Source organism: Taudactylus pleione, unplaced genomic scaffold, assembly GCF_031769625.1.
Source record: "Taudactylus pleione unplaced genomic scaffold, aTauple2 ptg000537l, whole genome shotgun sequence".
Classification (NCBI taxonomy): Eukaryota; Metazoa; Chordata; class Amphibia; order Anura; family Myobatrachidae; genus Taudactylus; species Taudactylus pleione.
Window position 1 is genome coordinate 6906553 of NW_028284939.1, and position 16864 is coordinate 6923416.

A 16864-nucleotide genomic window follows, 5' to 3' on the forward strand; every position below is an offset into this window, starting at 1 on the left:
TAGAGGAGCATGTAAAGCTGGGTACACACTGGCAGATATATTGGCCGAACAGTTGATCAGCCAAGATATCGTGTGCCCGTTGGCCAGTGTGTACCTGCGATATGTCTGTGAACGATATTGCGCCAGCTGTGCTGCACAGCCAATGACGGGACCCGCAGCCAGATGACAGACAATGGTTGTGCAGTGTGTATCATCTGCAGTTAGGTGTGTACCCAGCTTTAAATAATGTAACAGCATTCATCCCCAATGGCTTGCCACAGACGTGGCAGGGTATTTTGTTGCAGCCTGGTAATGGATAAACAGCTCACCCTCCAAGGAACTACCCACCACTGTACTACTGTGTGCTTTATCCAGGGCTATAACTAGTAGCCTCTGGGCCTCCTTTTCTGGGGTGAGCTCGGCGACAGCTAAGTACTGTCCTGAGCATTCATGAAGGAGCCTCATTTGGATTTTTGGTTCCATCACAGGGGAATTGGAGGACTAAACAGGCTCCATGGCACATGACCTGGCTGCTGCACAAGCTCAGGTTCGAGAGGTGACCTTAAAATTGAATGGCCCATGCATAGCTGGGACCTCCATCATCACCTAGTCCCATAGAAGCCGCATGGGACGATATGGCGGAAGTTACACCACTGGCTTTAATCCATTCACTATTGCTCCATGCAGATTCTCCTCTGCTATCCGAAAGCCCCATGGACCTTTACAACTCCGCAAGCAGGAGTTTACACATTGGGTTTAATCTACTTTGGGAGGCCTTTGCACCAACCAGACCCATCACATTAACAATTTTCCAATTTCACCTATCTGCCTATTATATGTCACTAAATCACCTCTCTCCTTTCACCTAAACTTCATTCCCTACCTCCCAAATAATGCCCCTGTCCCAACACCAGCATTAAACCCCACCAAGTACTGTACAGAGCAGTGCATTGGTTCTCTCCCTTCCAGACTCCACAGCTATCAGCATTGCCTGTCCTACTACTGATTGTCTGTCAGAGACCAGCATAGGACAGGAGCAGTGTAACCAGCCAATGCTGATAGCTTCTGCAAACGGGATCCCTTCCTGAACTGGAAGAGAGTGGGAAAAGTCAGAGCAGCAGGTAAGTACGATACTGGTCCCCATTATAGCTCTGCATCTGACTCTTGGCACCAGATATGGTTCTGAACATTAGTCTTGGCACCAAGTTTTGCTCTTTACATGAGTCTTGGCACCAGATATGCACATTAGCTTTGCCAAAACATATGGTTATGCACCTTAGTAGTGGCACAATATGTGACTCAGGATATTATTTTTGGCAACAGATTAAGGTTCGAGGTTAGGCCAGTACACTTAGAGTTATGCTGTTTCTTCAGATGGAGATGTGATGGTGCTAAATACTGTTAGATTATTTCTGCTACAAACTCTGGGCCTGATCCAGACCCGCTCGCGAGCGCTGACCGCTCGCAAGCGGGTCGATGGTGGCCCAGTGCGCATGCGCACGACGGAGCCGGCTCCGTCGTGCGCATGCGCAAGACCCGGATAGCGACGGGCAAGCCGTCGCTCCGGGTCTCGTACCAAAGGGGGCGTGCTGTCGATGGTGAGTGACAGCACGCCCCCTTTGGTGGGCGTGCCGAGGGCGTGGCTGCCCAGATGGAGGCGTTCCCATGGGAACGCCTACCGTCTGGGGCCGGCCCCACTGACATCACAAGTGATGTCAGTGGGAGTGCTTTCGGCTCTGTTTGAGCCGAAAGCACTCCAGGGCTTGCGGCAACGAGACCTTACCACAAGGGTCTCGTCACTAGCCCGATGGTCGCGATGGTCTTCACCATCGCGACCACCTTCCTGGCCGCTCGCTTTAGCTGTAGGTGGTCACCCACAGCTATACGAGCGGCCAGGAGGCCGCTCTAAAAATCAGGAAAGACGGCCCTGATTCAGAGCGAGCGCTCTGTCAGAGCATCCGGCTCTGAATCAGGGCCTCTGTACAACGTATGTCTATAAAATAACGAGACTGTGATTCCACCTAGTAAACAAAGTAGAACTGGTTCTAACTGCATACGTAGTAACCTTGAACTTGTCTCAACCTGCAGGACAAACAGCAACACTCTATGATGTTCAGTTGACTGTGAGTCGCCATTTAATTTGGTTGTGTTTTCTGTAGAGTGCCGAAAAAATGCTAAGTTTAAAAGTTGAACAACGTGTCAATTTGACATTTTTAGTAAAATTGTTTCGATATCAAGGATGTAATTTTGCAAGAATGGGTTCCAGAAGGCACAACAGGTAACCAGCATTATTATAAGGAAGCTTTGGAAAATCTGAGAGAGAGAGTCGGAAAGAAACGGCCGCAACTGTGGAAAAATGGTTTCATTCTTCACCAGGACAATGCGCCCGCTCACACAGCACTTTCTGTGACGCAGTTTATGACCGACAATCACGTTACTACACTTGAACATCCTCCATAGTCGCCCGATTTAGCACCTTGCGACTTTTATCTTTTCCCAAAAGTTAAATCAGTGCTTAAAGCAGGGGTCTTCAACCTTGGCCCTCCAGCTGCTGTGGAACTACACATCCCAGCATGCACTGCCACCTTTTTGATATAACAGCATGCTAAAACTGGCAGTGCATGCTGGGATTTGTAGGTCCACAGCAGCTTGGAGGGCCAAGGTTGAAGACCCCTGGCTTAAAGGGCCACATTTTGAATCAGTTGATGCTGTAAAGAAGAAAACGGCAGATATCTTGAAACAACTAACAGAAATGGATTTGCTCCATGTCTTCCACCAGTGGGAAACAAGACTACAGCGATGTATTAGTGCTAATGGGGAGTATATTGAAGGGGACAAACATTAAATTTGTAATACCAATAAATAAAGATGAGTTATTTAATCAGTCTCGTTATTTAATAGACATACCTCATATATAATAACGGCATCATCCAGCTGAGCTGGAAGCTCCCGAACATCCCGCAACTCTGGCACTTATACAATGAGCACGTGCACAAGTTTACTAAGATTTGGGAACACTAGTTTGAATGCTTCTCCTCATAGGTGAACTAATCTGAATCCTTGGCTGGGGGCGGAGCTGTCGTCCTTCAGCTATCAATTACCAGTAGAGTTATGGTTGTATGCTGGGTGTGTGTAGCTGTAAATGGTGTCTAGTTTGGGGTGGGGCATTTTGTTGTTGTTTTTTTATGTAACGACAAAAGTTGTATTAAAATATTACAGCTCTATCTCCTCTAAATATATCAGTTGAGTAAATTGAGGTGTAATTCTACTTTAAAGCGTCAATGGTCTTAGGGGTCTATGTCAGGGGCATATCTATAATGGGCGCAGGGTGTGTGGTGCACATGAGCCCCTGGGTCCAAGGGGGCCCACACCGCACACCCTGCATCCATTATAGTCTCTATACTAACCTGTCCGTTGTCTCCACAGTGCCGGCCGGCGCTGCAGAGCAGCAAATATCGCTGGAAAAATGTCGGCAGCCATTTTCCCGGTGGCTTGCGCATGCATAATACTGCTATTCCCGAGAAAACGGTGCAGACAGCATTTTCCCAGAGACCTGTGCATGTACAGTAGATTCTGGCACTTAGCCACCCGCGCCCGCCGCGGCGAGAGGAGGGGGCTGCACTGAGCCTGCACACGGTCCCTCTTCTCTCTTAAAACGCCCCTGGTCTATGTACTAAGCCTTGGAGAGAGATAACATACCAACCAATCAGCTCCTAACTGTCACTTTACAGGCTGTGTTTGAAAAATGACAGTTAGGAGCTAATTGGTTGGTACTTTATTTCTCTCCAAGGCTTAATACATAGAGCCCTTATTTAAAGCACAACAGAATATTCTGGCCCTATATAAGCAAATGTTAGTAAATAAATGATACGTTAGCCCAGGGGTCAGGGGAACTTTTTTACCGTTTACCCCAAAATATATTTAGATACGCCGACGTTACCCCGTTGCTTTGAAAGGAAGGAAATCATATAGTAGTGCCCCCATATAATGCCCCTGTAGTAGTGTCCCCATAGTTATGCCCCTGTAGCAGTGCCCCCATATAATGCTTGTGTAGTAGTGCCCCCATATAATGCCCCTGTAGTAGTGTGCCCCTGTAGTAGTGCCCCCATAGTTATGCCCCTGTAGCAGTGCCCCCATATAATGCCCCTGTAGTGCCGCTTGTACAAAAAAAACCACTTACCTTAATCTCCGCTCCTGCATCCGCCGCTGTCCTGTCCGCCCGGCTGCTCCTCGGAACTATGGGAGAGATGTCATGACATCTCCCCCATAGTGCGCATGGTGAGAGCCGGAAGCTGGAGTTCAGAAGAGAACTCCAGCCTCCGGCTAACGCGGCGCTGCAGGGAAGGAGCCGGGCGCCCGCTGGTAATAACATCTCAGCGGGCGTCCGGCTTAGAGCCTCCCTGCAGCACAGCCGGGCATGCATATGAGTCATTCTATATTCATATGCATGCCACGCTGTCCGTCCATTAACCCCAGGAATTTCATTTTTACCCCATGTGGGGTAATTTACCATTGTTCCCCGACCACTGTGTTAGACAAACTTTATTTATCCTACATAGAGTAACATTACTCAATTGCAACATAATTGCAACATAACAGGCAGATGTGTGTTTGGGAGTTTATAGTTGAATAATCAGTTAGGGGAGATTGTTACCTCTTTTCCTTGACTAACAGTCTGGAAATAAAATCTTTGGCCTCTTCTGACACTTGATTGAATGTCTCAGAGTCGAAGTCCCAGTTGCAGTTGACGATGTAGTTCATGGTCTCTGCGTCACTTTCTCCCAGAAAAGGAGACAGGCCGCTAAGTCTAAAGACAGAGGTGCATGGAGTTGGTCAGTAATTGCACGCTATGGCCGAGAAACATGACTACAACCAGAAATTAAATGCAGGCTAGCGCTTTGCTTCCGTGTTCAAACACGGCGCCTTTACAGCGCATGTGTGGCCATCCGGATCCCTCTCTGGAAAACAAAAGCAAAACAGTAGCACATAGGCTACTATGGGCTAACGCCATCTTCAGATGATGCAGGGGCTAAGCGTTCTGGAGCTTGGGAAATCTGACCGTTTTGCAGGCCCCTATAGAACTACGGGGGGGCTGCTTATTTTTCGTTTAGAGATGGAGGGAGATGGAGGGAGATGGAGGGAGCGCAGAAAAATGAGAGTCATCTGCTGCAGTATCCTCCTTTGTACTTCCAGAGGCTGCTTACCTTTTAGGGGATCCCCAAAAATTTCAGTTTCTGGGGATTTCCTGCAATATAAATACGTTCAGAAATATGCCCCAGAATGGCATTAGCTGTAAGTGGCAATAGGAGGCAGCAGAAGTTTCACTGGATCCCCTCTGTTTGAAACCACGATGTGCATGCACAGACATCAGCATGTATTGTAGCTTTAACTTTTGTTGGCAGTGAGCCTGATTCAGAGCCGGACGCTCTTTAAGAGCGCTCGCTCTGAATCATGGCATTTTTTTTTTTGGTTGTTGCTTTTGCGAGCGGCCAAGTGATGGTCGCGACCATCGGGGCTTGCGATGACACCCTTGTGGTAGCCCCAGAGAGCTTCCTGTTCTAACAGACCAGGAAGCTCTCCACTGACATCACTGGTGATGTCAGTGGTGCCTCCCACAAAAGGCAGGAGTTCCTTTGGGAACGCCTCCGTTTGTGTAGCCACCCCCCTGCCCGCCTCCAAAATGGGGCGAGCTGTCAATCAAAATCGACAGCCGCTCCCTTTTGGTGCGAGACCCGTAGCGACGGAGCGCCCGTCGCTGGCCGGGTCTCGCGCATGCGCAGTGAGGGATCATCGACCCGCCTGCGACCGCTGTGCGCGAGCGAGCGAGTCTGAATCAGGTCCAGTGTTAGGTTGCCGTTGAATGGGTAAAATATCAACGCAGTGTATGGAGGTTTCTCCTAGGGCTCTATGAACAGCCCCTGGCATGATAAATAGCAGTGGTAGAACATTCCATAGCGCTGCGATAAGTTTCAATACAGAATGTTACATACCGCACATAAATAATTAATAGACCCCTTAGGAGTATATTATTTAGTAAATAGTTAGAGGCCTGTAGAAGACTAAAGGTGACTGCCTCCTACTGAATTATATTAAACATCTCCCTCGCTCCCTCTCTCCTTGTTCCAGCAGAACAACCATTATGTACCCATGCATGGAACAGGCCTTAACTGTTGGTTCCTCCTGTAAACAGTTTATAATCATTTTGGGTTCCAAGTGACCCTGGAGTTCGAAACTTTGTCCACTACCTTTGTAGTTACAGCCCTTTGTAGTTACATAATTCTAGTTAAAGCTTTGGAAGTAAGTCTGGTGATTCACATAACAACCTTTGTAGTGAAATTCAAGCCAGCAAGTGACTCACAACATGTAAGTAATGACTCCCACACTCCACATGTCGGTTGGGAAGGACACAAAATCGTAATTCACCACTTCAGGGGCCAGAAACTCAGGAGTTCCAAAATTCACCTTCAGCTTCTCTCGCGGCTTGTACCTAGAAACCATGACACGTCAATAACTTCACGATTAGACCCAACTCATTATCAGTTTGAAGACCAGAGTCACTTACCTTCTTGCCAATCCAAAGTCAATAATCTTTATTTGGTTTCCAGTGCGACTGACACACAGAATATTTTCTGGCTGAAGATTACAAAGAATGTACTTATTATTATTTATTACCTATGTTTCATGGCATGTCTTTATTTATTAAAATAGCTCACGTAAAACCATTTAGATTAAGGTTTTCTTAAGGACAGAGTTATTTTTTAAAAATTTTTACTTTGACATTTTAGGCCCCTAAAGGTGTCCTGCCGTGTCCTTCAGTACAGTTATGGACATGCAGTATGGTGTGCATTGGAAGAAAGGAATTACGTCATCATATCTTAAACAACATTAGGTCATGTAAGCTCCTGAAGCGATCAGCTTCCACGCTTCCCAATTCCACGCCTCTCCTTTAAACAGACCACCAACTGGTCTATATCGTATTCTATACTCCCTAACTTGACTAACCTTGAGGTCTAGATGTAGAATGTACTGCTGGTGCAGGTAGTAGATCCCTTCACAGATCTGCTTGGAAAACATGATAGCATCCAGCTCAGTGAGATTGTAGTCTTCGTCAGTTATCCGATCAAATAATTCTCCACCATCCAGACTGGGAAAGAAGTAACGTGAAGAGAAATGAAAGGGCATGTAAACCCACTATCGAACATTTATATATCCGATGTATACGTTTTATGTATTACTGCTATAACCAAAATAAATCAAGAGTTCATAATTAACTAAATAAATGCTTTCGATGGAATGGGTACGAAATACCGGTGGCTGAATATCCCGACCCCAGTAGCGTTCATATCCCGACCCCGGTAGCACAAAAGGAGGAGATTCCAACAGGGTAGGTAAGTAGCATATCCCTACCCCAATCCCCCCTGTAACCCTCTCTTAGTGGTGCCTAACCCTAACCTCCCCCCAGTGCCTAACTCTAACCTTCCCCTGGGGGTGCCTAACCCTTAACGCACCCTAAACCTAACTCTCCTGCCGGGGTGTCTAACCCTAACCTCCCCCGGGGGTGCCTAACCCTAACCTCCCCCCCAAAACCTAACCTTAACCCAGTTATGCTCCCTAAACTGAACCCGCCCCCCCCCCCGCGCGCAGCTAAGTGCTGAGATACCCGGACTTACCTCGATCGGTCCGTCCGGCGTCATTCTGTATTCCAACGTCGGGATCAAGATAGGCATCGGTATTTCGACGCCTATCTTAAGTTCCCCTTCGGGCTTTAGTTATTGGGATATACTGTACACCATGTAGTCCACCGGTCTATTAACTACACCCCGCTTTCGGTTCCATACCTTTGCTGAATACAGACGTTAACTAATTCTTGAAACGGCGGATCTTCTCTATTATACATTTCTTTGGGACATTTACAAAGACTTTTGGTGACATTCTTGTAGTCTCTTAGGGGTATAATTACAAAGCAGCGGCTTTTGCAAGATACCGCTTCACTGCGACTTTGATCTCAAAATTTAAAAAGCCACTAATATCAAGTGCGAAACGCGCCGGTGTTTGCACTTAATATTACTGTCGCTTTGAATTCTGGGGTCAAAGCTGCCGGGAAGTGGTGACTTGCAAAAAGACTTCATAAATATACCACTTAGGTGACAGAACTGTACGTATTGGTGGATTTATACACAGTTTTATCTCAGAAAGTGTTACTAACACAATATTTTTCTCTTACTGCAATAAATGTGTAATTATCTAAGAGGGAGATGTATAAATCCGTGTAAAGAGTAGAGAAGTGACCAATGAAGAAGACGCCTATAGCAACCAATCAGCTTCTACCTATCATTTTATAGAATGTACTTGATAAATCCTACCTCAAAGCTGATTGGTTGCTATGAGCAACTGCTCCACAGATTCACTTCTACACGCTTTTCACGGCTTGATACATCTTCCCCTAAGAGAGTTAGGACGTGACTTTTTGGTATTAGTGGTAGATTTGGGGATGTAGAGACTGCTACATTGATATTTAACTTTCAAACACATTTTTCTATGTTGAATAATGCAAGTCCAGATTTTAAGGAATAGTTAGTCTTAAAAAAAAACTTTCCCTATAAGCCGGTATAAAGCAGGATGGCAATTTTGCAGAACCATTTGTCAGTGTTCCAAATTGCAAAGATTTGTGGAGCCAAAATTATTTCCCGATCGAAACAATTTTTGATGACACCAGATGTGATAATAATGAGGCTAAAGAAAACTCTGGAACCACATTAACCTGCGTACAGTCTTCAGGTAACAGGAAAATGAGGCTTTTCCAATCCGTTCACCAAACTGCCCACCAAAAAACGGATGCCACTATAATTTGGCCACCAACGTGTGTTCCTTTGGCAACACATCTGGTTGTTCAATGCTCATGGATACATATTGCAGCCAGTATATATATATATATATATATATATATATATATATGGAATATTTCCATTTAATGCCCAAATAACACCCCCCTCGTCCTGACATTATACATACTATTCCATGATCAGGGTGAGGTCGTTCTTGCACTCAAAGGCATCATATAATTGTATCAGGTTCACATGATTTAACTGGTTCATAACATTAATTTCATTCTTCACCTCCTCCTGTTGAAACAAAGAATACATCTCCATTTTATTAATATTTTACTCGTCCATATCCCAACCATGGAACCAGATCTAGCTCCTGGTTATCTAGACCTCTAGTGAAAGGAAGTAAATAAATAAACAGATAATTGGTACATGGAGTAACTGCAGGCAGGCTCAGTGCTGTGTGCCTTTTTCCAACCTCCACCTCCATCTCCCCCCCCCATTCATGTTATAGCGCACTGACAGCAACTCCCACTGTGAGGCTTATGAATATGCAAATTAAATCCACTGACACTTGTCAAAAATTCTGGATTCCCCTCAACTTTTAGCTAAAGGGCAAATGTATTAGAAGGATGATTTAAAATATAGCAAAGCCCATTACTGTGAGGCTTATCTACAGATTTGATCAATTTAGCGTGGCAACTGCGGCTTATGGTTTAGAGGATCACAGAAAGTAAATTACAGTTTGTGCATGAATAAAATAAAGTTTAATTATATTTAATTTTACATGACACATTAAATAATGCTAACTGTAACAGAAAATGTTAATAAAAGCAAATGATAATTAGCGTAATGATATTTTAATTTAAATTATTTTTTTGTAAAAGGTAGAATTATTTATTTTAAGCCTGAATTCCATCTGCTTTTCCATGCCAGGAAAATGTCAGTTTATGCATCTGGAGATGAAATATGTAAAAGGAGCTGTAACTATTGACATTTATTATGCTTTATTGCCTGTAGTAGTTGAGAATGCATATACTAATTTGTTTTTGATGCTTGACTTAATCCATCTGTTCAGGCTATGATCAAATGTTCGGGCATGTGCCTCAAATATTTTTGGGGCTTCCTAATTTGGTCACATTCCCAATTATGACAGCCCTGACACCAAGTCAAATTGTTCAACCATGAAATTTTTTTTTCCCCGACCTACACATCTCTGCAATCTGGTTGGAATCAGAAGAATCAATTTGCATATCCCTATTCAAGAGACAGGGCCAATGACAATGGCAGTCTGCTTGCAGAAGTTGGCAGGGCCAATTTGGGGATGTGGCCTAATTACCATAGGCCATGCCCCCTATGTGACGTTGTTTGGAGGTGTGCCCACATGGCACGCCTCCAAATAACGTTAGGCTGGGGGTAAAGCCCAGCACTCCGTCACTGACTGTGCTTCCCCCAGCCCTCTCCCGTCAGTGAATGGTTGGCGCGCGCATGCGCACGGCATCCATTCACTCTCCGGGGGTCCGGCAGCTGCGGCGGTGGGGGTCCCCAGCCTCCCGGTTTGACCACCCGCGGACCACTTCGGCCCGCGGGTGGAGCAGCGGGACAGTACTGTCCCGCTGAAATCGGGATGCTGGGGAGGGGTGCCGCCCTCTATGGGTGGCGCCCCAGTGCAACTGCACTGGTCAAACACTCCTAGAGCCGGCCCCCGAAGTTGGTAACACAGGAAGTATCTATAAAAAGTCCTGAAATGGGAACATTTTATACATTTTTTCTTTTTCATGTTTGCATTAGACATATAAAACTGATAAAAAACAATAACACTTTAGCGTATATCCGTTCTGTACACACAGTGATGTCAAAGTTCTGCATCAGTGATGTCAAAGGTTCCTGGTGAGTTCATACAATGGTTGCTATAATTATATATTACTCACTCTATCCTTGGGCCCTTTGACTTTGATGATTTTGGCAGCGAGGCGAAGTCCGGACGTTACCTCTATACACTTGTGAACTTGACCAAAACGCCCCCTGTTGATAAACAGAGCATAAGAATAAGATGATGGTCAACATAATACAATAAAACTAAATATATCCATTCATGTACATCTTCTCACCTGCAATTTCATGGTAGTATTTGTTTTAGAACCTGCAGGTGTCACTGTTTCTACAGCTTTCCATGGACTTTACTCAGTGGGGCTCATTTGCAAAGTGTACATTATGCAGCCTGCAAAACGAGTTGGGTACGGGATGCCGGCGCTCTGGGATCCCGGCGGGCAGAATCTCGACGCGGGCATACCGACCAGGTTAGAATGCCGACGCCCCCACAATCGGCTATTCTCCTTTTACGAGTAGGGGAGCCGTGTCATAGAGATGGTGTTCTCCATATGTCATAATGGGTTGGGTACGGGATGCAGGCACTCGGGATGCCGACCAGGTTACCATCCCGATGGCTGTAACCTACCCCTAACCCTCCCTCCCCGGTGCCTAAACCTAACCTTCCCCCCGTGCCTAAACCTAACCCCCATCCCACCCTCTCCCCCCTGCAGCCTAACCCTAACCCCCCCCTGCAGTCAGACCCTAACCCTCCCCCTAATCCCAAAACTTACCTTCGCGATTCTGGCGGTCGGGATTCCGGCATCGGCATTCTGACCATAGCCCCTGCAAAACTACTAGCGTTTGGACCAGTGTAGGTGGAGGGTCTTATAAACTGATAATAATATTTATCTATCAGACTAGAAATGCAACTAGGTTTGTGGAAAAGTGCACTGTGCAAAAGTGTAAAGGTCAATTCTAATGTCCACAATCCAAACACTTTCATTGCATTAATGGTGCGTAAAGTTCACCAATCTGAGTGTCAGTAGGTCTCCGTACATCGGGCCCGATTCAGCATGGATCACTTTTATGCTTATAAGCACGCAGCGCAGTTGCTAATATCAGTGAGAATATGTAAATGTTTGCATTCGCAATGCGATCGCAGCCTGACATAATGACGCCCAGTACTCACATCTGTATACTTTGGCAACATAGCGAAACAATCGGTAACATGGAGTAACATTGGACCCATACGCACAGATAAGGCAGGTCAGACCTCACTCAGGAATTGCTTAATTCAGAGCACGCTATGAGACCTCAGGCTGCGTATGGTAATGCAGTGGCTAATTTATGCACGCCCCTGCAACGTCGTCCCAACGCACTAGTACTCCTGCGTTCGCCCAACCACCCCCCTGTCACCACTCACAAAAGGGACTTCCTGTCAATCACTCCGCCATGGGTCTGCGTACACACTGCGCTCTCATTCCCGATCGCAGTGGCTAGTTTGCGCACGCACACTGTGATGCATACACATGCGCAGATCGCAAAAATTGGCCGGCTGCGTGCTTGCGATCCTTGCTGAATCAGGCCCCCTGATTGGTGGCAGTGGCTTAACTATTGGGGGGCAATCCAATTAGGTGCGAGTTGGCTTGTGCAAGCAGTTATCACGGCAAACTCAAGCTGAGAATTGCAAAAGCAATCCAATTCCAAACTCGCATTGCTTTTCCAGAGGAAATTCGTGTCTTTCTGTGCGCAAGGTAGGGAAAAATCTTTATTTAAAAGGTAGAAATGTGAGGATACAGGGCCTGATTCAGACCCGGTCACAAGTGCTGTGCGCTCGCAACCAGGTCGATGGTGGGCCAGTGCGCATGCGCACAACGGAGCCGGCTCCGTCGTGCGCATGCGCAAGACCCAGATAGCGACGGGCACTCCGTCGCTCCGGGTCTCGCAACAAAGGTGGCGTGCTGTCGATGTTGAGTGACAGCACGCCCCCTTTGGTGGGTGGACCAGGAGAGTGGCTGCCCAAACGGAGGTGTTCCCATGTGAACGCCTCCGTCTGGGGCCGGCCCCACTGACATCACGAGTGATGTCAGTGGGAGAAATTTCGGCTCTGATAGAGCCGAAATCTCTCTGGGGCTTGGGGCAACGAGACCCTACCACAAGGGTCTCGTCGCAAGCCCGATGGTCACGATGGTCTTGACCATCGTGACCATCTTCCTGGCCGCTCGCTATAGCTGTGGGTGGTCACCCATAGCTATGCGAGCGGCCAGGAGGCCGTTAAAAAAAAAAATAGCCCGGCCCTGATTCAGACTTTTTCTACTTTTTGTTTGCATTTTTCTTTTACTTAGTTTGTGATTAGTTTGCTCTTTGTCATCTTTTTCTTTTTTAAATGCACATATCAGCCATTTGACACAGTTTAAAAACCTCCAGTACTTTCCTTATGCCCACGAACAACCTGCTAACACAGTTTTAACTTTTATGGGGTCCAGGATGGGTTCCCCATTTTTTCTCCCAAGTCACATGTTATAGAAAATTTGCACACCCTCGCCACAAGTAGAGCGAATAGGCATTTCTAATTGGATTTCACATTTCCCAGGAGTGCGACTTTCATAAAACAAACACGCACCTAACTGGATTGACCCCTTGGAGGCAGCTAAAGCGTTTGTCTCCAGGTACAAGCGGCTGTGCTAAGAGGGGGACAGGGCGGAATACCGGGGCCTTAAAGTCTGTGCCGTGCCCTGCCTGTAGTGTTAGAGAGGCATTTACATAGGCAGTGCTGCCTATTGTACACCTGTGCGTTCCTGCCCCCTCCTGCATTTCACCTCTAGACTCCAAGCTCTTTTCTCATAACACTATGAGCCACTAAGAGACCTTGCCTTTAGGACTAAGGAACTGATTCAGAGCAGACTTGCCTGCCCTCCCGATTCGGCCGGGAATCTCCCGAAAATCGGGTGCTGCTCCCAGCCCCCCGGAAAGGCAGGCAAGTCTCCTGGCGGCCGCCGAACTACCGCCCTACCCCTCAACGTTAACAATAGAAACCCCCAAAGGGGGTGCGGTAACGCGTTTCGCATTGAATTGTGTCATCGTGGCCCCGCCCCTGCTTCACAATGCCATTAATTTTCGTCATTGTGCAGAGGGGACAGGGCCACGATGATGCAATTGTGCGGCCACGCCCCATAATCCACCGCATTATCACCCTATCACCCGTGTCACGCCCCCTTTCAGACGCGACCCTCCCCCCTGCCGTGGAAGCCTGACAGCTCCCTCCCGGAAGGAGAGAGCTGAAAGCAGGCATGTATGATTCAGAGCTGTATACTAATGCCACCGCTGCTGCAAATGCGTGCGCAGAAGTTATGCAAAAATATGCAAATGTTGCAGATGCCAGAAGATGTATTGAGATGGCCACCGGCAACTTTGCAAAGCCAAGCATCTGCGTACAAAGACGCAGCATCTGTCACAGATCATTCTATTATGGCAGTCCTGATTGAGTCTATGGTCCTGCGGAATGGCGTGGAAACTGTGACGCTGGAGCCATATGTCTTGCGCACTGGTTTGTAGACTCGGGGTGTGACGCCCCCGAAACAGTGGTGTCACGCTTGTGTTCTTTGCCGCCACTCCCAGTTACCTTCCCCAAACGCTCCCTGGCTGTCAATCACACTGCGAGTAAAAAGTCTCTGCGTACGACTACAGTAATGTACCTTGACGCATGCACAGTTCAACTTGATAATCACTCAAATCCATAAACATCAGCTTTGAGTACAACGCTGAATCAGACCCTAAGTTCACTCACTGATTGGTGGCCTGCATTATAAAGTCACTGATTGGTGCCCTGCATTATAAAGTCACTGATTGGTGCCCTGCATTATAAAGTCACTAATTGGTGGCCTGCATTATAATTGGTGGCCTGCATTATAAAATCACTGATTGGTGGCCTGCATTATAAAGTCACTGATTGGTGGCCTGCATTATAAAGTCACTGATTGGTGGCCTGCATTATAAAGTCACTGATTGGTGGCCTGCATTATAAAGTCACTGGTTGTTGGCCTGCATTATAAAGTCTCTGATTGGTGGCCTGCATTATAAAGTCACTGGTTGTTGGCCTGCATTATAAAGTCTCTGATTGGTGGCCTGCATTATAAAGTCACTGATTGGTGGCCTGCATTATAAAGTCACTGATTGGTGGCCTGCATTATAAAGTCACTGAACTTGCATAATAAAGACACCAGAAATTTGGATATGCAACCAGTATTCATTGTGCTTTGTTTAGTGGTCAACAGAATGTGCTTTGTATTGTTTAATGATCAATAAAATTTTCTGTGTATGTATTTTGTTTATCAAGATGCTGTCTGCTTTGTATATTGGCCACAAGAATGCTCTTGCTATAGTATTTTAGTCATTAGGATGCTATCTGTATTGTATAGAGGTCTCCAGGGTGCTTTCTGTATTGTATAGAGATCACCAGACTGTCCGGAGTGTCTTAAGTATGCTCAGAGTGCCTGATTCAGAGCCGAATGCTCTGAAAGAGCGCTAGCTCTGAATCAGGGAGTTTTTTCTTTTTTTTTTGGTGCAGCCTCCGGGCGCTCGCATAGCTGTGGGTGACCACCCACAGCTATTGCGAGCGGCCAGGTGATGGTCGCGATGGTCCCGACCATCGCGACCATCGGGGTTTGCGATGAGACCCTTGCGGTAGGGTCTCGTTCCCACAAGCCCCAGTGAGCTTCTGGCTCTTAATAGAGCCGGAAGCTCACCACTGACATCACTCGTGATGTCAGTGGGGCCGCCCCCAAATGGCAGGTGTTGCTTCAGGAACGCCTCCGTTTGGCCAGCCACCCCCCCTGCACACCTCCAAAACGGTGCGAGCTGTCGATCAAAATCGACAGCCGCCCCCTTTTGTTGCGAGACGCATGCGCAGTGGCCAAACATCGATCCGCTTTCGAGCGCATAGCACTTGCGAGGGGGGCTGAATCAGGCCCAGAGTGTACTAAGGATGCTACTGGCGGCATGGGCACTTTAAGAGAGGAGGGGGCCCGCGTGCACACTCAGGCCCTGATTCAGAACCAGACGCTCAGACAGAGCGCTCGCTCTGAATCAGGGCCGTCCTTCTTAATTTTTAGAGCGGCCTCCTGGCCGCTCGTATAGCTGTGGGTGACCACCCACAGCTATAGAGAGCGGCCAGGAAGATGGTCGCGGTGGTCAAGACCATCGGGCTTGCGACGAGACCCTTGTGGTAGGGTCTCGTTGCTGCAAGCCCTGGAGTGCTTTTGGCTCTATCAGAGCCAAAAGCACTCCCACTAACATCACTAGTGATGTCAGTGGGGCCGGCCCCAGACGGTAGGCGTTCCCATGGGAACGCCTCCATCTGGGCAGCCACGCCCCCACCCCACCCACCAAAGGGGGTGTGCTGTCACTCACCATCGACAGCACGCCCCTTTTGGTGCGAGACCCGGAGCGTCGGCTTGCCCGTCGCTATCCGGGTTTCGCACATGCGCACGACGGAGCCGGCTCCGTCGTGCGCATGCGCACTGGGCCAACATCGACCCGCTTGCGAGAGCTCAGCGCTCGCGAGCGGGTCTGAATCAGGCCCTCAGTGTGGGCCCCCTCCTCTCTCCGGCGGTCCCACAGTGCACTGTAGATTCTGGCTTAGTGCCAGAGTCTACTGCGCATGTGCGGGTCTCCGAGAAAATGGCGCCTGCTCTGTTTTCCCAGGGACACTAGTACTGCTCATACTTACCTCTACCTACGGAGAGGTAAGTATAAAACTATGGGTGCAGGCTGTGCGGTGTGGGCTCCCCCTGCCCGTGTTCCTCGCACACCCTGCACCCAGTATAGATATGCCCCTGACTGGCAGCATTCCAGGCTGTAGGATGCCGTGTTCCAGGCAACCTCTAAGCCAAATCTTGGTGCCACAGAGGAGCAATGGTGCCATCTCCTATGCCTTTTGCTCGGGGCAGCCGCCATGGGCGTAACTACCATAGGTGCAAGGGGTGTAGCTGCTGTGGGGCCCAGAGCTAAGGGGGGCCCATATTCCTTGTCACAGTTATATGTGTTATATACATTTTTCACCATTGGGTGGTACATAGGGGCCCTTACAAACTTTTCCTATGGGGCCTTCCAATATCTAGTTACGCCTCTGGCAGCGCCACTGCTTTCCCACCCTTTATCTCATTTTAATAATAATTATGCTACAAAGGGCAGCTTGATTTTGCACTGCCCAGCTCACCTATTATATTTTATCATTTACACGGTGCTGT

At 47.7% G+C, this 16864-nt stretch overlaps 1 protein-coding gene across 2 annotated transcripts in view; it reads right to left on the reverse strand.

Annotated features, from left to right (window-relative positions):
* MYLK3 (myosin light chain kinase 3) overlaps positions 1-16864 on the reverse strand; it is a 103855-nt gene that overhangs the window by 13165 nt on the left and 73826 nt on the right. For both annotated transcript variants that reach the window (XM_088451124.1, XM_088451123.1), the window contains exons 6-11: positions 10736-10829; positions 8992-9101; positions 6982-7123; positions 6542-6612; positions 6338-6466; positions 4634-4786 (exon numbers count right to left, since the gene is read on the reverse strand). In XM_088451124.1, the coding sequence (XP_088307250.1) occupies positions 4634-4786; positions 6338-6466; positions 6542-6612; positions 6982-7123; positions 8992-9101; positions 10736-10829 (699 nt within the window). The remainder of the gene's footprint in view (positions 1-4633; positions 4787-6337; positions 6467-6541; positions 6613-6981; positions 7124-8991; positions 9102-10735; positions 10830-16864) is intronic.